The sequence below is a fragment of the Tenrec ecaudatus genome, chromosome 14 (assembly GCF_050624435.1).
Source record: "Tenrec ecaudatus isolate mTenEca1 chromosome 14, mTenEca1.hap1, whole genome shotgun sequence".
NCBI lineage: Eukaryota > Metazoa > Chordata > Mammalia > Afrosoricida > Tenrecidae > Tenrec > Tenrec ecaudatus.
In genome coordinates, this window is record NC_134543.1 from 58928807 (window position 1) to 58952123 (window position 23317).

Here is a 23317-nt window from a genome sequence, read left to right on the forward strand (position 1 = left end):
AGCACCCCAAAGCAACTGGGAGACATCAAAGGATGGATCTATAAAACTAAAACCCACTACGAAGTCTTACCAAATATAGTGGAATAATGCTAGGAAGTTCACCTTTAAGTGGTTCGTGGCTTAAGTGCCTCTTCACTGTTTTCAGATTGCTGAATCTGTTAAATGGTAATTAAATCTCTCATTAACTTTCCCTGTAGCTTCATATCTGAGGGAAGAGTCTAGTAATATTCACGTCAATAGTGTTAATATAAAAGGTAAAAATAAAGCTTAACAATGCATCCTATTATTTATAGATAAATAAATAGGAAGACATAGAGACAGAGAAAATAATGCTTCCATGAAAAGAAGCAGAGTATAGAAAGAGGCTAAATGTCACATAGCAGATAAAAAAAACAAGAAAAAGACTCACTGACTTCCTTCAGGAGAAAATAAATTTTGTATAGCGTGTGCTTTATCTTTTCAATAAAACACTAAAATTATGAACTTGGTGAGGCAATAAAAAATGAGTTGCTACAACAACGAACCACGAATAAGATGGAACTGAATAAAAGACAGGTAGAAATAAAAGAAAGCATCATAACCTAATACAAGACTACAGAGTCACAAAAAATAAAAGACCATAGCAAAAAAGACACTAGAAAAACTGTGGAAAATAAAAATCAGTGATGGAGGAAAAGCTTGAGGTTATTCCTCACATTAAGTGCTGAGGAGTGTAAAAGGTAACAGATGCTGAAGCAAGCAGAAATGCAACAGGGAAGAGAAAACAAAAAGCAAATCTTGAGAACCTCAGGTATTAATTCATATGCATTACCCCAAGTACAATATTAGCAAATTGCCTCAGCCCATAAAAAAGAGTAGTAAATTATCAAGTAATCCTTTCCATTACTTTAACATGCTACATCAACAGAAAAAGAAAATATTATTTAAATATTTGGTAGCTAATAATAGTGGCATAATAAACTATGTATATAAACTGAAGTTTATATACAATTACCTTGTATAAATTACTACTCTCATCATCCCTAACCTGACGAGAAAATTGAGGCCAAGTAAAATAAAGAGACTAAGCCAAATTTATTCAGTTAATAAATGAAAACTGGGATGTGAAGAATAGCATCTTTTCAGTTGTAAAGTAGGCATTCTTATCTATGTATTTATGCATAATATTCTCTAAACAAAACAAAAATTCTCTGAAAAGGTTAATCATAATAAATTTATTCTATATATTCTCAGGTGTGTTGAATATGCATTGATATATAACTATATATATGTGGTTATGCATTAAATAAATGCAAGCAATACATACCAAACTAGTAGGGTCTGCAATTTAATGCTGATTTTAAATAGTTTTCCTTCCTTTCTGTGTTTAAAAACAAGCCAGAGTAAATATATTTTCTACTTAAACAACAAAAAGTCATGGTAAAACCACTAAAAGGAAGTTCAAGAAATTATTTGTTTTGTTTTTGATTGTGAGAATTTTAAAGTTAAATATATTATCATATATCAGGTAATTAAGCATAGGATAAAGGTTTGCAGTTATTCATTTTAATAATTATGTTCAATATTAATATAAGCAGTTTGTGGGGCGAGGGGCAGGAAGTCTCACCCTTGTGAGACTTACAGTGAAAACTCCAAGCACCCCCGCTGCTGCTGAAGCACCAACACTTCAACGTAGGAGAACCCATGGCTGCAAGTGCTTCCCAGCGGATCTGTTTCCTCCAGACGGTCACACCCACCGGGAGTGAAGCTGGTTGAATGCGGCAGCACAGCAAGGCCATCAGCCAGCATTGCAAACTTGCACAGGCCAAGCGAGCTTCACCTGCAGCCACTCTGACATGGCATTCATTTGAAACTCCATTCTCACCAAGCACCAGTGCATTCGTAAAGGAATGAAGCCCCACTACTGCCATAAATACGATAAAGCCTTCCCTGCAGCTCCCTTATCTTCTTCCAACACCTGTGGTCCTAGATGGACAAGAAGCCTCATTTACCCAGCCTGATTGACACTCCCTGCCTATTTTCTGATTTCTGACCTACATCCTCTGGTCTATATGAACTTGGAGCTCTGGCTATGTGGGGCAGCCAGATGGGGTGAGTGAGGGACAGTAACCTGCATAAAAGCTTAAGAGGAAAGCACCCCTCTCCACGTACACTACCATGTGACTACCTAGCTCTTCAGGCTCAGGGTCCCCCGTAAAACCTTTCCTGTTCCTGGGCAGATAGGTAGCGAGCTAGTGAGCTAGACAGATGTAAATACACAAAGCAACTATGCGATGATGAATGTATTTGTAATTGGATCTTGTCCGAATGGAGTTTATGCATAACATGTTTGTAGAGAGAAGATAATGTGTGTACATGTGTTGTTAGGTGCTATGAAGTTAGTTCTGAATATTAGAGACCCTATGTAGAACAACAAACCGCTGCTCCATTCTACCTATCTTCACACTCATTGCTATGGTAGAGGCTACTATTGTAAGGACCGTGTCAATCATTCTCATTGGGGCCCTTTCTCATTTTGGCTAATGCTCTATAGTCGAAGCATGATGTCCTTCTCTCCTACTAATATACCCTAAGTACTTGAAACAAAGTCTTACTATCCTTGCTTCCAAGGAACATTTCGGCTGTACTTATTCCAAGACAGACGTGTTTGTTCAAGATTTGTTAAATATTTTTCACCAAAACCATAATTCAAAAACATGAATTCATTTTTGGTTTTCCATATTCATTGTCCAATTTACATATATGTATTAGGCAATTAAAATGCCACCACATAGTTATGGTACATGCCAGTCCTCGAAGAAACATCTTTGCTATTGAACAAGTTCAACAAGGTCATTTTCAATAGATTTGAAATACATTTTAGTGATATCTCGACTATTGTTTCCATGGGTATTGCTTGCAGATTTAAGTAAGATGAACTTTTTGGCAACTTCAATAGTTTCACAGTGTATCAAGACATTGCTTCGTAGTCCTGGTGTGAAGATTTTTATTTTCTTTATATTAAGGTGTAATCCATTCCAAAAACACTAGTCTTGAAGTTAGTACTTCACATTTTCTTTGATTTCAGCAAGGAAAGCAAATGCATATATGTACATATTAGTAATAGCTCTTAAAGACATGCAGAAAGTCTCTTCAAGGCTTAGGGGTTAGCAGCTTTACAGATTAGGGCAGCCCTGATCATAAACCCAACTCCATTTTCACAGAGCAGTAAGGAACCTAGCCTTTCCTGCCTTAAATACTCCCGGTCATTTCTCTTCCTTATAAATAAATGTCCTTGATGACATTTCCCACCCCCACCCCCTCAGAATAAGGCATTCTCACTTGCACTGAAAACCTGAGCAACCAGCTCTCCTTTCTCAATTATTTTCTCAATGGTCTCTTGTTACTCCTCCGCTGCCTTGAGATCAGCAGAGACTGCTCCTCCTGCCATCTTGACCTCTTTAGAAAGTCATAACCCTATAATTGACAAACCATCCTTTGTTAGCTTTAATTATCCAGTGTCAGATCCTTCTTTCTTTTAATTTTAGTTGTCATATAGTGATGTGAGTCCTCTCAAATGGTGTTAGAGTCCATGGTTGGTTTTTTCTTTTTTAGAACTTTTATTGGCACATAATGCACATATCATACAATTCAGTGTTTATCATATTAAGAAGAATTGTGTAATGGCCACTATAATCCATCTTAGAATGCTCTGTTCTTTCGGTGCTCATTATTATTAGCTCATCATTCTCCCCCAACCACCCTGCCATACCTCCCAGAGATCATTAATCCAGTTAGTCACTATAGATTTCCCTCTACTTGGAATTAACATACAGAAAAACATACAAAAACAACGGCAACAAAGAATAACAAAGTAGAACAGATAAAAACCTCAGAAAAAAAACAGAAAATATTAAAAACTAGAACAAATGTAAAATGAATCAAGAGCTATCTAATGACAGGATATTAAGTTTCAACCTGACCGCATCTGCAACAATTCACGTCTCAAAGCTTTCTCAAGGATGCTCACATCCCTGGTCCATAGTCAGAGCAGGCTTACTAGGGGCTAAATCCATGGGCATTTCCCCTTCACTTTGTTTTTATTTTTAATAAGAAATAAGAGAATGATTTATTGGAATAATATTTTATGAAGTTCACAGTCATCCTCATCCTAGTGGTTCGCCATAACAAACACTTATTTTTACAGTACATGGAACTGATGAGTCCATTGGGATAGATTTGCCACAAAATATACTCTAGTTGGGTTTGGATCAGCTTCTAGCCTGTTATTTATGTCTGTAAACTGTTTTTTTTTAAACATTTTATTAGGGACTCATACAACTCTTAGCACAATCCATACATATACATGCATCAATTGTATAAAGCACATCTGTACATTCTTTGCCCTAATCATTTTTTTCTCCTCTTTTCTTTTTTTATATTTTATTAGGGGCTCATAAAACTCTTATCACAATCCATACATATACATACATCAATTGTATAAAGCACATCTGCACATTCCCTGCCCCAATCATTCTCAAAGCATTTGCTCTCCACTTAAGCCCTTTGCATCAGGTCCTCTTTTTTTTCCCCTCCCTCATGTGCCCTTGGTAATTTATACATTGTTATTTTGCCGTATCTTGCCCTATCCGGAGTCTCCCTTGCCCCCCTTCTCTGCCATCCATCTCCCAGTGAGGAGGTCACATGTGGATCCTTGTAATCAGTTCCCCCTTTCCAACCCACTCACCCTCCACTCTCCCAGCATCGCCTCTCACACCCTTGGTCCTGAAGGTATCATCTACCCTGGATTCCCTGTGCCTCCAGCCCCCATATGTACCAGTGTACAACTTCTGCCCTATCCAGCCCTGCAAGGTAGAATTCGGATCATGGTAGTTTGGGGGAGGAAGCAACCAGGATCTCGGGGAAAGCTGTGTTCTTCATCGGTACTACATCGCACCCTGACTGACCCATCTCCTCTCCTAAACCCCTCTATGAGGGGATCTCCAGTGGCCGACACTTGGGCCCTGGGTCTCCACTCTGCACTTCCCCCTTCATTCAATATGGTATATATATATATATATATATATATATATATATATATATATATATATACACACACACATACATATATATATATTTTTTTGCATGATGCCTTATACCTGGTCCCTTTGGCACCTCGTGATCGCACTGGCTGGTGTGCTTCTTCCATGTGGGCTTTGTTGCTTCTGAGCTAGATGGCCGCTTGTTTACCTTCAAGCCTTTAAGACCTCAGTCACTATCTCTTTTGATAGCTGGGCACCATCAGCTTTCTTCACCACATTTACTGAAACAATGTTAAAATAGATCAACAGGAAGAACATATGGTAAGATATTACATTTTAACCTAACTTCTGCCATAATCAACTTTACAGTGCTCTGTGCCTTATGACAAGGCTATTCATGTCCCTCCACTTTGGTCTGAGGATTCCTGGAGGCTTCATCCATGTGTGGGCCCTGAAACTTGATTTTGGCCTTCCACTGTCATCTGCAAATCAGCAGTTCACAATTTAAGTGCTCATATTATCCCTTCGTATTTGGATGTTATTATTTACAATCTTTGGATCACATAGGCTGGTGTGCTTCTCCCGTGTGAATTCGTTAATGCCTCATTTAGATGATTAAGACAAGCCTTAAGACCCAAGTGCCATTCTTTGTGATACCGGTACACTGATGGGTCCTACCATAACCATATCTCCAATGCTCTCTTCAAGAGGGTGAACATCAAGCAGGGTCTTGCATTAAGAGCTACTTGTTCTTAGATTGTGGCTGGAATTAAGGACCAGCCTAAAATCTATTCCTATATGAATCATCTATGCCTCTAGTTCACTTTAGAGACATCCTGGTCATTTTATGTTAGAGAAGAGTATCAGTCATTCCCATGGGAAATAAGGTAGTTCTACTGATAGTGTTACTAGTTTAGCCAATGTATAGAAATTCCTCTCACACTAGGGTGTTTCAGCCTTAAGTCCAAGGATTAAAGGTGAGTTTGAAGTAACCCAGTTCACAGAGTGGGGTTTGCACATTGAGTCCTTTTGGGGTAGCCTGCAAAGGAAGTTGTGTGCCTTACAAGAACAGTCTAAAGTGCCAGTAGTCTTTAGCACGGTCTCAGTCACCAAGGGCTGACAAAAAATGAGGCCAAAAGTGTGTCATTAGGAGCATAGGACCAGGTTTATTCTCCCCTCGGGTGCTATGGAAGTATTGGAAGAGTTATTCCACACCCCAATCCAAGGAAAGTTACTCTTCCCCATGTATCTACCACTGGAAATACAACCACATTCGCTGAGACTCAAGGTATGCTTTCTTAACTGCAATGTCGTACCCACATAAAAGGTGCCTTTTTAATGGGAGATTTAAAAAGTAGTTCACAAAAATGCAAGGTTTTCACACCTTCTGATTTAGTTGCAGCAGTAGCTTCAAGAATTGCCTTTTCTTCTCTTTGCAGTGGTCCACATGCTGGATTCATCTCTCGAAATGGTTGCCGACTGTAGTGGCAGATCTCGATTTATGTCACATATCTAGCAATTCAAATTTTTCTGATAACATCATGGATTTTCTTTGCTTCTTGAGGGCACTTACAGGATCACTAGTGGCACGCCATTTAGTTCCCATGGTCTTTCCAAGGGTTATCATATTGAAGTAAAATTACTTTTTAATAATAGTCTATTCATATGCAATGAACTAGAGGGAAGTACTGCTCATGAAGAAGTGATTAGTGTCAATGGGTTTTTAAGCAGACACCCCCAACACTTGGGCTCACTGCAATAGCAATAGGAGAAGGCTACAAAATCATTGCCATAACACAGCATAGATTATAGTTAATTTTATGCAGTGATAATTCATGTTGCAACTTTATATTTATTAACATTTCTCTCAATTGTGAATGGTACCATTTATGTCATATAACAGTTTTTACGCATGCATTTAATATATTTTTTAAAATTATACTAGATATTTATATACATTGTATGGTAGCATATAATAAAATAGAATAGTACCTAAATATGTTTTATGAATTTATGACATACAATTTTGTTTTCTTTTATTTATAGATTACATAGTTCATCACTAAGTTTTTTCCAAATGATCACAAATCTCCAAAAAGAGTTCTAATATATTTGTCAAAAATCTTTGTGTATCAGTGACCCTGTGCAGTTTAAGCATCTATTGTTCAAGGGTCAATGGTATTTTATTTCTGTTTATAAATTATATAAGATCTTTAAAACAAATATAATAGCATTTTCAAAGTGAGATTTTTCTAAAGTAAAATATATAATAATGGAATAAAGGAAGTGGCACGTAAGTGGAATTATATTTCAAGATTATTGTATTTGTGAGAGTGAGCTACAGAACTAAAAGTGCTAATCACCATGAATGCAATGAAGGAGGCAAAGGAGAAGGTAGGTGAAGAAGGTATGAACTATGAACTGTGAAGTATGACAAAATGTAACATTGGCACTAATTAGACTTTGAAAAGTTATTTATGTCTGTTGTTGCTTCCAGAACATGTACGATGGCATAACATGCACTATGGCAGAAGGGAAATATTTAAAATTCAATATAGGAAATAAGTTGGAATTCTAAAAATATTTGATCAATTGTAAAGAAGGAAGAAAAAGAGTCACAGAGAAACACTAAATAGGAAGGAAAACAGAAAGCAAATAATAAAGTGTTGGATTTAAGTGCAATTATATTTAAAAATGCATGTAAATGAACTATACACTAATATCAAAAGAATTGGAAAAGTTTTAACAGACAATAACACCTATGAATATCACAGATAATATACTAATGTAAAGTTGCCAGGTATACAAAATGTACATTGTGTGTATTTTATGTTACATTCACGTGCATAACCTACTATGCCACCAGAACTACATATAATAAAACCACATGATTTTATTATAATATTACTAATAAAGTAACTACTACTTTCAGGATATGAAGATGTTGACACAGATCTATCAAATCATGAGACAAAAGTTATCTTCATTTAATGTCAATTATTATTATAGTAGAAAAACTAGAGTCGATGAAGAGTGAATTGTAGGGTCAGAGTATGGGTCACAGGATTAAATGTGATATTAATTTCCTATCCCCACTGCCATCAAGTTGATTCCTGCTCACAGTGCCCATCAAAAACCTCGAACTCACTGCCATCAACCAATTCAGACTCAGAATGACCCTCCAGAGAACAAGGTCTAGCTGCCCCGGGTGCATTTCTGAGACTGTTCATTCTTTATGGAAGTAGGAAGCCTCACTGTTCTCCCCGAGGGAGGCTGTTAGTATCAATCTGCTGACCTTGAGATGCTTGTAATTCATTCATTTATTTCTGAATAATTGCCCCATCTCAAGATTTAATCCTATCCGTAGTGTCTTGGCCATAAAAGGTAGCATTAGGATTCAGTAGAAAGTGAATGTCTAGAAAAGAATGATGACAACATAAGTTCAAATATGCTTGATATAATTGATGTATGGATTGTTATCAGAGTTGTAAGACACCCCAATAAAATGATCTTTTAATAATAAAATGGTAATATTAGGAGGCAACAAGGATTATGATATAATTATTGGGGTTGTGGGGAGGGACAAGCCAAATATCCTAAAAGTAACACAGGGAATGAAACAGGAAGAAAGGACAAGACCCTACTGTGTGCTGAGAAATTCCATCTGGAAAGCCTTACAAGTATTCATTCTCAGAGAAATTTATGTGAAGCAAAATCATAGACTAATTATCTTGTTATTTTTAGGTGTCTTAAATGTTTATCTACGTTTGAAAGGACAGACAAAAATAGAGAATCCACTCTGGTCTTCAAGTGGGAATAAAGGACAGCGGTGGAATGAGGCTCATGTGAATATATACCCAATTACTTCATTTCAGGTAAGAAAAGAACAGTGGTTCCAGCCGATAAATGTTCCTAATGAGAGTAATGATAAAAGTAGACCTTGAGTAAATATTAGAATGTGAACTTTCAACATTCCTATGGTATAAGAGTGTCAAAAATTATGTAACTTTAAATTTTCTCTTTAATTCTAGAACCTATAATGAAAACATGCCTGTCACTTTAATTATTAACATCTATCAAGTACTATGTTTGACTAATAGTCTTTATCAAAATTCAAATGGTGTCCTTGGAGAAAATATAATCTATTTATAACAAATCTTATTTATATACTTTTGTTCCCTGAAGACAAACAAAATAGGTTCTTAAATAACAGAAGCCAGGTAATTAATTCTCAAGTAATTTGTTTTCATTTTACTTCAAAGAATGTATGTACATCTTTCAAAATGCATTTCTTTTAGTAATGAGTTTTACTAATTTATCACATTGATTTTAAAAGTCAGAAAACTTTAAACATTCTTTTTTACTTTAGTTTTATATAGAAGAGAAGATTTAGATAGAATGTGAGAGTTAGTTGTAAAAGAAAAGAGATTTCATAACTATTATGTAAAGTGATCATGAAACTAAATGAAGTTATTATGGATGCTTTAATTATTTAAATACCATATATATTTGAATATGAGCCGACCCAAGTATAAGCCGAGGTACCTAATTATTACCTGGGAAACCAGAAAAACTGATTGACTCAAGTATAAGCCTAGGGTGGAAAATGCAGAAGCTATTGGTGAGTTTTAATAATCAAACCAAATGAAAATAAAATTACTAAAAATTGAGACATCAGTGGGTAATGTATTTAAATATTTATTTTAAATAAAAAACATAAATAAAAGGACAACAAGTCATTTAACATTAGTAAACCAGCACGGTAAGTGGAAAATAGGTTCAACAAAAAACATAAGGTATTAACAATGATACCTTAAGAGTACTATTCCCTGAGCTCAATCAACAACCAAGCTAAAATGTAAAGAGTTAAAATCCTTCAAACTGTATCCCTCATCATCATCCGTATTCCAATGCAGAGCTTCAGCTGGTGTGAGATCATCATAGACGCTGTCCTCACTGAGATTGCTGTCATCACCATCACTGCTGTCATTTTCATAGAGTGCAGTCTTCACTGCCATCCATAGCATTACTAATACTACATTTCTGGAAGGCATGTCACACCATGTCTTCTGGAATGTCTTCCCATGCATCTCGAACCCACTTTGCTGTTAACTCTATGTCAGGCAGGCTTCATGAGATTTCCTCCTTAGGTTAGTTGAGCTTGACCAGATGACATCCATTCATGCCACATCCTTCGCACATGGTCTTTAAAGGCTTATTCAAAGATACATGTCATAGGATGGCTCTGATTGGTTAGATGTAAGTAAACACACATGCAAAAGCCTGAAGTGTCAGCGGGGCTTTGAATGAACAGCAAAGAAGTGGCAATCACCCGCGAGACAATGGGCGCTCATCCCATAACCTGGGGGGGGGGGGGAGGAGTGGCTAGCGAGATGTTACACCTCACTAGTGTACCACTGACCCATGTATAAGTCGAACCCCAGTTTTTCAGTATATATGGTACCTTCAAACTAACTATATATTCAATATTTTATTCATGCATTTAAGGTATAGTGAGATATTAATATATAGTGATGTGATATGTGCTATAGTTTTGTTGTTTGATTATTTTAAAGGAATCAGTCAAATACATTTAATGAAATTAGAATTACAATCTTGAGTGCTTTCTCTTCTGATAACGTATTAGATCTATTCCCTGGAATATAATAATACGTGTCTACAAAATCAGAGATTCTGACAGTAGTTAATTGGGGAAAGGCTATTTTCTTATAATCTATTTCTGTATAATTCTAGCATCTAACTAGCAAGAAGGATCATTAAAACCCTTTCGTATAAAGTGAAAACTACAAGAGGAGTTGGAAAGCAAAGAATGAGCTAGAATTATTACTCCAATAGAGTGCAAAATAGTCAAAGACATTGAGGTCACATACCAGGCAATATTTCAGAGATTCCTGAGGCTTATTTAGAATATGATACATAAAAATTAAAGACAAGGATAAAAATCCAAAGACTGTTAGGTTTAACCTAAATCTTATCAATAAAATTAAATATAAATTAATTAAGCACAAATTTTAAAAGAATTTATACAAACAATAACACAGATGGCAAAGTAGGTATGTTGAACTGCTACCTGCCAGGTAAGTAGTTCAAACCCATTAGTCACAATGAGGGAGAAAGATGAATCTGCTCCCATTATGAATGCTCTATTTTGTCCTTATGAATTATAATGGACTTGATGGCAGTGATTTTACTAATAGAAAGTGGTCAGAAACACGAAGGTATATACTGTATAATTGACTTGATATGAAATTCTAGAACAGGGAAAACCGCTATTTGGGGGTAGAAATTAGTACTAGAAGTTTAGACAATGGAAGTCATTGAAAACACTTATACAAGGACGTCATGGCATTTTGCTCAGATTATTTACAGAACACTAATAAATGGGTGGTGTAGTGGGTGATGTGTTGGGCTGCTCACCACAAGGTCAGTCCTTTGAATCCACCGGTTTCCCTGGAGGATCAAGATGAGACTTTCCACTCCCATAAGGGTTCACACCTTGGAAACCCACAGGGGCAATTCTGCTCGGCTCTACGACTTCTGTGAGTCAGAATTGACTTGATGGCAGTGAGTTTTTTAGTTCAAGAGTGTTAAAAGTAGACTGGCAAACAAGTTAAAACACCTTTATAAAATCTACACTTAAGATGTCCAACTGACAAACTGGGAAAATGGTATAAAAAAGGAGGAGGATTTGAAGAAAGATTTCTATGTAAAAACTAGCTCAAAATTGAACTTTTTAGAATCTGGGATAAAGAAGAAGTAGTCTAAATGATTTATAAATTTCAATCTAGTGAATCCTGAGAAATTCTTATACTACAAATTACCTTAATAACAACATGAAAATGGAACATAGGTTTGTATCAAGGATGACTTCCATTTTGAACATAATATAAAATGTCTGCAGCGTCCTTTTAAAGATGTCCAGGAGGCAGTTTCCTGTGTGAGTCTGAAGCCTTTGGGACATAAATCTTTGGGAGCCATTAGATTGCATGAGTTGCATAAAACTATGAGTAAAGTTGGTGTTATCAAGGAAGCGTATACAAAAGTGAGCAGTGGTTTGTAAAAATTGTATCCATACAGCACACCGATCAATCTTGAAGATGCAATAGAAGTCTAATCCAAAATACTATTCCACACTATTTTAAAAATACTATTGTAAGGAGGTCCAATGAAGTTTGGAACCCAGTAAGATTTAAGGAGAACAAAAATATAATTAAAAGGCAGGTTGTCTGTTAGGTTTCGTTGTTAAGAGGCCTTTGTGCCTTTGTTCATTAACAGAGCAAAAGCTACATTTCCTAAGTGGATACAGATAATGTCCACTTTTGAGAAATATGGATGAGGGTATAAGGAAATGGGAAAAGCCAAAGTCATAATTAAAATGGACTATTGTTCAGAATGATCAGAATGGACATTGGGCAGATATTAAGATATTAGAAGGTTTACAAAAATGATTCTTTTATTATGATCCACAATCTGGAAAAGTACAGATTTTGATGTGTTTGTTTTTGCAAGGGAATGAGTACTTTATTTTGTACATTGCAAAATCCTGAAGGGAATGCCCCTGAGTATGAGCAATGAGAGAGCTATCATAGGAGAAAGAAGCAAACAAACATCAAAACAACTGTTACCTACAGGTATTTTGCAGAAAGGTGTTGTTTATCCTTATGCTTTGGTCCCTTTCAGTCCATTGTATCCTATTTTCAGAATTGTTGATTAAAACGTAGAATTGCAAGGGGATGCGATCATCTTTTGATACCAGGAAGCCAAAGGTGGGTGGAAATTCTGAGCAGAAATCTTTTATGATAATTTTCTTAAAATTACATATTTTCTATAGCCTTGGGAATGTACATGCTCAGTTCAAAAAAAAAGGTCAAGCATCTTAATTATTTTAAATAAGTTTTTTAAGGATATTAATAAGTAACCACAAGTCAGAATCAGAAACAGTAAGGATACAGTCATTGATCTCTCAACTACGTGGTAACCAGCTACGTCTCTCTTTGGTTCTTAGTCTGTCAGCCACATTGCCCTTGATGGGCCAGGAAGCCAACCCATCTGTCATTCTAACCCACCAGTCAATAGTCTCATGCAGGATAACTCCTGGTGCTGATACTCTGAATCTCCACACCACAGCCTGTGATACATTGAGACCAAGCATCTTTATTCACAATCGCATTGACCCTGGAGTACCCCCTTCAGTGTTTTCTGAGCTATTCCAATTGAGAACTCCGATTGGGGTGGCATAAGGATCACAGGGAGTCAGCATGGACTTGCTGGCAGTGAGCGTGTTTGTTTCTTCGCTTTTGGGTACTTACTATACATGATACTCTTCATCTTTCTAAACAGATAGACATTTCTGTCCAGTATGGTTTTCAGGTTGCATGGAAGACTTCCTTTAAAATTTATTCTAGTGTGAGAATTCGGTTTTGTCTGCTTGTGAAGTCTATATCATCTTTACTTTTTAAAGGTATTTCTTTTGAGTATAGAATTTTATGTTCTTAGTTTTTTTTTCTTTTCAGAGTTTTAAAGGGATTGTTCAACTGTTCCATTGTTCGTAAGCAAAAATCATCTATCACTCTTCTATATATTTATTTTTATATAGTGTGACTTTTTCTGACTGTTACAAAATTTCTCTATATCACCAGTTTTGAGAAATTTGATTATGATGAGTTTTGGTGTTGTTTTTTGGCTTTCCTTTTGGATTGGATTAGTGTTAGACTGCTAAATTCAAGTTTGGTAGTACAAACCCACCAGCAACTACTTGAGGGAACATTGAGGATTTCTGCTCTTGTAAATAGTTACAGCCTCAGAAGCCCTCTGGAAGGTCGCTGCGAGTAGGAAAGAATTTGATGGCAGTGGGTTTGGGGTTTATTGATGTTCTTGAATCTATGAGTTCATAGTTTTTATCAAATTTGATATTGGCTAATTTTCTTCAAAATTTTTACACTCTTTCTCTCCTTTGAACTCTCCAAATACGCACACATGCGTGTGCACACGCACACATGCATGCACACACATGTGTCTGTCGAAGGTATTATATAACACACTGATACTTCTAACTTAGTTTTTCTTTTTTTTCTTTTTATTTCACTGAGGGGAGTTTCTATTATGCCTTCTCACTCATTAATTTCTTCTGCAATATCTAACCTCTCTTCATTCCAGTTTAATATACATTTTTCATCAAATCACTGTGCTTCAAGCTGTAAGCTCAATTTACACCTACTATTTATTTTCATGTCACTGCTTAAAGTTTTCTTGACATATGAAATGCAGTTAAAATAACTTTTAATGTCCTCGTTTGTTAGCACTTTATCTGTCAGTTCTTGTTTTTTTTTAAAAAAAACTGTTTTTTTTAAAGTAAATCATGCTATTGAGGAATGTTACAGCTCCATACATCCATTGTCTCAAGCACAATCCTACATATATTGCCATAATCATTTTCAAAACATTTTCTTTTTACTTCAGTCCTTGGTATCAGCCTCTCCTTTTTTGCTCTGCCCCCCACCTTTCCACCCTCATGATCTCAATAAATTATAAATTATTATTTTTTTCATATATTACATCATCTGCTGTCTTCATTTACCCATGCTTCTGTGGGTTTTTTTTAAATCATTTTATTGGGGGGGTTCTTAAAAATCTTATAACAATCCTTCATTCAATTGTGTTAAGCACACTTATACATATGTTACCATCAACATTTCCAACACATTTTCTTTCTACTTGAGCCCTTGGTATCTGCTCCTCCTTTTATCCCCTTCCTCCTCCACCCTCCCACCCTCATGAATCCTATACTATTATTTCATGTCTTAAACTGTCCATTGTCTCCATTCACCCACCCTACCAGACTCTTTATAGAATGTTTTGAATTTGAAAAGTATGGGTCCTACCACTTTCTTCATTTTCAAGATTGCTTTGCCTACTAGGAGGCCCTTGTCATTCCAGGGGCACCTTGGTGGCAGTGCGAGTTAGGTGTCAGGCTACTAATGGCAAGGCTGGCAATTCAAACCCACCAGCCATGCCACTGTGGCTGAGAGACAGGCTATCTACCCTCCAAAGAACTGCAGTCTCAAAAACCTGACATATTGCTCCCAGTAAGTAGGATTCGATCCAATGACAGTGGGTTTGGATTTGGGGTTTAGGCTTTTCCATTTCTAGAAAGGCAGCTATTGAAATGTTGATGGAGATTGTGCCAAACCTACAGATTGCTTTGTGTAGGATTGACATCTTAACAATATTAAGTTTATAATCCATAACCACAAAATTGCCCTTCCATTTATTTAGGATCTTAATTTCTTACAAGTACTGTTTTATAGTTTACAGTGTATCGGTTCTTCATTTCCTCCATTAAATTTACTCCTAGGTTTTTGGGTGTTTTTTAGATACCATTGTAAAAGGACTTGTTTCCTTAACTTACTTTGCAGAATGCTCATTTGATGTGCAGAGGCTGACTGCTTTTGTGCTTTGATCTTGGATCCTGCCACCTCGCTAAATTCACCTATTAGCTCTAGTAGCTCTCTTGGGGATTCTTTGGGACAGGGGTGAGGGGTGCTGCATATAGGATCATGTCGTCTGTGAAGAGGGATCAGTTTACTTCCTCCCAATTTAGGTACCCTTTACTCCTTCCTTTTCTTTTTAATCATTTTATTGGGAGCTCATTTAACTCTCATCACAATCCATACATCCATCCATTGTGTCAAGTACATTTGTACATTTGTTGCCATCATCATTATTAAAACATTTGTTTTCTACTTGAGCCCTTGGGACCAGCTCCTCATTTTTACTCCTCCTTCACTCTTCCCTTATGAACGCTTGATAATTTATAAATTATTATTTTGTTATATCTTACACTCTCCGACATCTCCCTTCACCCACTTCTCTGTTGTCCGTCCCCCAGGGAGGAAGTCACATGTAGATCCTTGTAATCGGTTCCCCCTTTCTACCCCACCATCCCTCCACCCACCCAGTATCACCACTCTCACCACTGAACTTAAAGGGGTCATCTGTCCTGAATTCCCTTTGTCTCCTGTTCCTATCTGTACCAGTGTACATCCTCTGGTCTAGCCGGATTTGTAAGGTAGAATTGAGATCATGAAAGTCACCCATGTTTCTGTTGTCATCAGTCAGTTCTTGATAGGTTTTGATTGTTTGGCTTCTTCTTCATTACACAACCTCATTTTTCTGTTAATTTGCATGCTGGTGTTTTGATTGCTGGCTAGACATTTTGAATTGTGTTTTGTTGAGTGCTAGACATTTGTGTATGGCTATAAATATTCTTGAGATTTGGGGAAACAATGTGATCCTTTTGGATCTTTATGATAAAGATGGTTAGGTAAAACTAGAGCAGTGCTTAGGCTGGGTTTAATTCTTCCTTACTACTGTAGCAAGGTTCTGCTTAGTACTCTCACCAATGTGTCCTGAAGCTCTCCCATTTGGATAGTGGTCACAGTCACTATTCTTAGCCCTTTAAAGAAAGGGCATTGTTATTTTAAATGCATCTTTGTACTTTAACCCAGCTCTTGGATAGTTTCTTCACCTTCCTGAATTGATCAGTCCTCTCCTGAATATTCAAGGTGACCCTTTGCAAACATCACCCTCTCTTTCTGCACTTCTTTCTCCTCTGAGATTCTTTGGACCAAGTTCCCTATCCTGAACTCAGGTCTTCTGACTGGAGGGTCAGATGGCAGGTTAGATGACAGGCTGCTGATGTCTCAAAGGCAAGGCAAGCAAGGAGGCAGACATTGGCTCTAGTCTAAAAACCTGGAGGTCAATGAGCCAGAGGCAGAATCCAGACCCAGCACAAAGCAAGCAAGTTTTCCCAGAGTGTCCAATTGTATTGGAAGGCACAACCCTCCTAACGAGACTTACTTTCAACTGATTGCATCTGACCTGATTTAGGGTGTTACATCCATCTCACCCTAAAGTCCTCACAACTGATCAGCTATGAATACATTGGGTTAGGTCAACTCATAGACAATTACTAACTGTCAAACCACTGAAAATTAGTTGATACAAAACTTATCACATAAATGGTCCAAACCCCATGTTATTATTTCAGATGCAAAGCTTTGCTAGGCAGGCATGTGGAATGGATTGAGTCTTTCCCGGTCAAAGTCACTGCTAACAATCAGGATTGCTTCCCAGAGGAGACAAGCGAGACCAATGACTTGGTCTAATATGTTGCCTCTAGTTAAATATCTTTTGGGATGGTAACTGATAGTTCATTTACTTGCTGAACCAATAATAAAATAAATGTTGCTTTTTTAAAAATGAAATTATTTTAAAATTCATTTGTATTTTGAAGTTTTTCCCAGGGATGAATTCTGTCAATTTTCAAATCAAAGTCTTAAGATGTAGTTTGCCTTAGTTGTAATTAGCAGAGGTGAATAGCCTCTTTGGAAAAAGGAAGTATATTATGACTATTTACAAAAAGCATTGTGAACATTGAAGTCAGCTCATCAGATGTGTACTGCATTCTTGTATTCCTTCTATTTTTACTCATTTTTGCTACATGTAACTCTTCTCTTACTGAAAACTTATATTTGAATACATGCTTTAATAGTATCCTATATGTGTGTATTAATATTTTATAATGTGTATGTATTAATACATTACAATGTGTGTATATTAATCCATTATAATATAGGTAAGAAATGGTCAGGAGTCATTTTTAAACAACTTTATAAGGTATAAATTGAACAAGTAAGTTCACATAAAATTTGTAAAGGTTTTCTATTAGAATTTACCCACAAACAGTTAATTTTTTATTATGCCATATTTCTTGCTTATGGAGAGTGCCGCATTTCTTGCACACAGTGTGAAAACATTAAAGTCACATCAGTCAATGGAAAGCACTTTAAATAACATTGTGATTGTGTGCAAAGAACAAGTTGTACATAATTTTAACCTTTTTTTTAGCAGACCTAAACTTCGCCATTTTCTCCATAGGTATCTAGATGCCGCTGATACCTTTTTCAAGCAAATTAAACCAAATGCATCTCAGAAGGACTGGAGAGGAAAGGAACATAATTTTATCTCTGTAATATAATAGTGGAGTTAGAATCATGATAGAACTGTATGAAAATATTATATAATCCAACTTTTTTAAATTAGTCTTCCTAACTTCCAATAAATTATATTTTTAATTTCAAAGAGATCATAACATCTAAGTTGGCATACCTACTATTATAATGCATTTTTCTCAAATACAAAGTAGTAATAAAAATGCATTTCACCAGTGTATACACATTAAATTAAATGCCTGTGAATTTCATTCCTGTATCTATCTAAAAGTTGAAAATAATGTAAAGAAGAAGTATTACCCCTCTAGGTCTTAATCTATACCACTCAGGATTCTATTCGATTCGGTGAAATTTAGTTACAATAATTGAAAGGTATAATTGTAGTCAGAGCTCAGAGCATTAACAAATCAATATAATATTGAATTTTTTATTGTTTAAAGTCTACATCTTCTCAATAGTAAAACTGTTAGGAAAAGTAAATGGAAATGAACAAATATACTTCACAGTATCCTTTTCTTTCTTCCTGTTGAAGCAGGTCCCCCAAAGCATCTAGTTTCCTCTGTCTTGTTGAATTGAAATTCCTATAATCAGAAAATTATAAATAAAAATCAAAAGCAGCAATTATCACTGTACTTGAGTTTAGTTGTCACAAATCACATTGATATAATAACAGTAAATCTCAATACCTGGCAGGGGAGGCGCCATGGTCACGAAGGTGGTTTTCCGTGGGCGAGGCTCACCCACTGCACTCCAGGTGTGCTGACTCCTGCGATTTCCCCAAATGCGGGAAACTCGACTGCATAATTTGTGGTAGTGGGGACTGCGTTCGCGCTCTCCCCTGAAAAAAAAAACTAAATCTCTTGCTTTATTTCCACACATGTCTAAAACTCCTACTATGCATATAAGTAACTTACACTCTTCGTTCAGTGACAAAATTATTTTTCATAATTGCAAATGCAAAAAATAGATTTACAAAAAGTCAACTGTGATTACTACAACCCCTCATCCATGCAGAATCCTCAAGGAGGGGAGTACTGATGTACGGCAGGGGTGTTAAACTGGCGGCCCGCGGGCCACATGCGGCCCCCCTCCCAGGTAATTTTTTTGTGGCTCGCAATGCTCTAAAGTAAAATGAAAATAGTAAAAATTGTTATGGAGAAAATAGCGCTTAGGGGAGATCGAGGCAATACTGTACACACACAATTCCCTCATTTACCCTTTAACTACTGGAGACGAATACACACATGGCCCAGTGCCTTTCCTGGGGGCCTGTGGATGTGCATAAACGCGCTGACTCAGTTCCGGCGACGTTTGGAAGCGAGATGTCTGCCACTCTCCGTGTGACGTCATGTAAACAGATCCCAATATTGAACACGTTAGAAAGAGCACTCTGGGTTGTGCTGTTATGAATCACACCTAGTGGCAGCGCAGAGTTAACATGTTTAGAGGGAAGCCGTTACCATTGGGCATCATGTTTGTCACCTGTCCAACATTCTGTGTTTTTCATTAGTTACTTTGTTATATTTTGCGGTCACAACCTAAGAGGTAAGTGAAAACTAGTAGGAGGACAGGGCTGGCAAGTGTCCGGTAAAAGAGAATAATTTTAGTTTTATAAATACATTAAATAAAATAAATGTCAAAATAAAAGCAATTCTATAGTGTTTTCAGTATCCTATCCGTATTCCGTAATCCTCGCTTCAGAACATAAATGCAACAGAATTTGTCAATGTGATGTGGCCGCGTGACTCTTGCCTGTTGCACCGGATGGCCCGCGTTGTAACTGAGTTTGACACCCCTGATGTAGAGGAGGTTCTCGACACCCCTTGAAACATATGACAGTGTAACGTGTGTTTATTTGTATTTTTTCTGTTCCGCCCACTACACGGAGCTAACAGGCAGTCTGCACACATATTAAATTACACCAGCCATTCTCTGTTGTTCACACTTCATTTCAGTGAAACCAAACGTGATGAATGGTAACAGCCTGCTAAGCTTCTCTTCCTTCCTGCGGCCCCTTGTCCGGAACACAAGCGACCTCTGCCCTGTGCTTTTCCTTGAGATGCACAGGAAGCAAGCGGAAGGGAAGAAAGGGGAGATGCGTAGGAAGAGGAAGGATGCTCGGGGCTTTAACGATGGCAGTAGAAGTCGTTTTGAAATAGTTTGGCCAACGGTGGTATCATTTTGTTTAAACCATGGTTTCAGAGGAAATGGAGTTCTGAAGAGTTCAGGAAGTATATCCGTGCCTTTTGCACTTTTGTTTTATTATTTAAGTAATTCCACAGTTTTACATTGACGCCTGCTTCCACGTAGCATGAACTTGCTAGGCAAGGCATTTTGTACTTTACATAAGTAAAGCTGCGAATCATTTCATCAAATGTTCCTCTGTACGTGGCCAACATGGGAAATTCACGTACTCTGAAAACCTGTTGGTCAGCATCCATTCCAATAAAAGGATTGTGGAATCTGCTTCAAAAATGTCACTTGGAAGGGGGACCGAACCAGTGCTTTCTAGCCTCCGTGTGTGGACTCTCCGTCCACATCGCATTTCGCCGCACAAAGCATGGAGGACTGAAATCTCCTTCTTTCCCCCTGGCTATGCCGACAGCTCTTTATTAGACTATAGAAGAAGGCTTTCTTCCATTCGCCCACTTCGCACTTCTGTCCTTGAAAATGAAAACTCTGGTTGCCTGAGGAAACTTCCGTTTGACCGCAGGAAGCAGCTGCTGAGTTCTGACTAGCGACCCAGCTCAATGCACTACCCCCCAGGGGCCCCTAGAAACAAGGAGCACATCAGCCTGTGGGGTCCAAAACCCCAACCAACCTCACTGACTTACAGCGACTCCGTGGACTCCCAACTCTGTAACTGTTCACGCCGTGTGCAGGAGTAGAAAGCGCCAGGGTTTAAAAGAAGACAATCCTTGACTGAAGTCGGTAAAAGTATTAGAGATTAAATTCAGAGCAACCAGTTTACTGAAGTCTATGGATGACAGTGAAAGCCTAAATTCCATTTCCAGGGTCTCTAGATGGACTTAGCAGCCATTGGATCCCCTCCGACCGTTGCCCAGGGATGGGACTCGCTTTGCTATCAGACCAGGATGTGAGTCGCCTTGCTGTCAGTGCATTGAAGGGTGGATTAATACAGATATACTTAGTGGTCACATGTTGGGCTGCCATCGTCGGGCGTGGTCGGCAGTTTGAAACCACCAGCAGCAGCTTCTCGGGAGAAAGACTAGGCTCTCTAGTCTCATAAACAGCTACAGTCTAGGAAATTCGCAAGGGGTCACTCTGAGTCAGCATGAATTTCATGGCAGTGAGTTTGATTTGAGTTAGTAAAATGTAATACCTTATCATTTCTTCTCCCTTTTGACTCATTTTAAATTGGTTGTTTTTTTATCATATTTCATAATCCAATCACATCAAGCAGTATTGTACCATCGCCACCCTAATCACTTTCAAAACATTCTCTTTCTTCCTCAACTCCTTGGTATCATCCCTTCTTCACCCCCAATCCTCCCCTGCTTTGTCCCCAGGAACCCTTATTCTACTTGCTGTCTCCATAGGTTTGTCAAAAACAGAAAAAAACAATGGAAGAAAATGGAAGAAAACTAACCCCAGTGACATACTACGTCAGAGCTAAACCTTGATGTGACAAAACAGAAAATGTGGAAAACCAAATAAAGCCCGAGGTGTATTGTGGGAATCAATCGACAAGGTTTTAGCTCTTCAAGTCAGCTTTATCATTGTGATCTCCTATAGCCATCTCTCCAATGTCCCAGTTTATTCCCACCCCTCCATGATGCACAGAGAGAACTCAAGGAGGCATACTTTTTGTGTCATTGTCACACATGGGCTCCATAGCCTTCTACAAACCAGAATCTCGCAATTTAGGCTCTTATACTTTTTCTTCCTTCAGCTACCATTTATTTGGTTTTCAATCCCTTGGTTACTGATGTTGGAGTGCTTCTTCCATGTGGACTTAGTTCACACCTCAGTTATGTGGCTGCTTATTTGAAAACAAGCCTTTGAGACCCCAGAGAGCTGCGTACCATCTAATTTCCTCACCACACTTTGCTATACCTGCCTGTCTTCTGTGTTCCCTTCCTGAGGCTGGGTCCTGAGCAGGGTCATGATGGAAGAACTAATCTGTTCTTAAGTTGGAGTTAGGATTCCATGCAAGTCCAAAACCCATTCCTGGGGCTATGACTATTTTTAATTTGCCTCTGGCTCCCTTTAGAGACCTTTTTGTGATGGTCAAGAGTATTATCATTCCTCTCCCTGGAACATAAAGATCTTCATTAATGTTGTCTTTGATTAGCCACTGGGACTGATTTGTAAAACAGAGTTGAGAGCAGGAAAGCATTGGCCTAATAGAGTAGGCTAGCCCAAGGTTGCCGTACCTGAATTAGTCACATTGTGCAAGGTAAATCCTTCCATGGCTGGATGTTATTTACAAAAACCATGGGAGTTGCTTGTAAGAGAAAACTTACAACAATATTCACTGAGAATGTCAGTCACAGGTTTGCTGGAATAATAGACATCTTATTATAGCGTATAGAGCATTGGTGTGAGTCAATGATTGTCTGCCCACTTAGAGTTCAATACTCTGTTTTCTTCATGATTGAAGGTTTTCTTTATTTTATTTTATTATTGCTGTGTTTTGGAGGGTAGGTTTTGGGGTATTGTCTGGGGTAATGATTTCTTTATATGAAATCTAGGCTAGGTACATCTATGGAGATAGTAACTCCACGGTTACTATCTTAGTAGTTTCTTGGTTATGGCAGGGAGTTAGGGGGAGGGGGCATTTGGGAGCTAATAACAATGAGTACAAGAAAAAGAAAGTCTTCTAAAATTGATGGTCGTGATGATTGTACAACATTTTTAAAATGTTTAAACCATTAAATGCTATATGAATTAAATCTCAATAACACTGTTAATTTTTTTAAAAGATAACTAGTATTTCTCAAAAGGGAAAGTACATCCAAATAACTGGAAAACCCACTGTGACTTAGGAACAAGATAATGTCATTTCACTGATTTATTGTTCCTGTAGAAAATTTTTAAGGACCTTAAAAATTCTGAGCATTAATAAGTGTCTACAATCATTATATGAATGTACTCATCTCAACTTTGTTAAAAAATAAAAAAGGGGGAAAACAACCGAAATGCAACATGAGTGTAGTAGATAAATGAATTGTATTAGACTATTGATGTAGCAGAGTCTGCCATCACAGGGTCATTAAAAGTGTTCACCGTTCTTGACTC

At 37.4% G+C, this 23317-nt stretch overlaps 1 protein-coding gene and 1 non-coding gene across 2 annotated transcripts in view; both read left to right on the forward strand.

Moving 5' to 3' along the window:
- Window positions 1–23317, forward strand: part of MDGA2 (MAM domain containing glycosylphosphatidylinositol anchor 2) — a 1044700-nt gene that overhangs the window by 1012703 nt on the left and 8680 nt on the right. Inside the window, exon 15 of the mRNA XM_075531139.1 lies at window positions 8766–8896. Within this exon, the coding sequence (XP_075387254.1) occupies window positions 8766–8896 (131 nt within the window). The remainder of the gene's footprint in view (window positions 1–8765; window positions 8897–23317) is intronic.
- On the forward strand, window positions 18734–18896 carry LOC142426886 (U1 spliceosomal RNA). Its single transcript, XR_012779771.1, has one exon. It is a non-coding gene; the product is annotated as a U1 spliceosomal RNA (small nuclear RNA).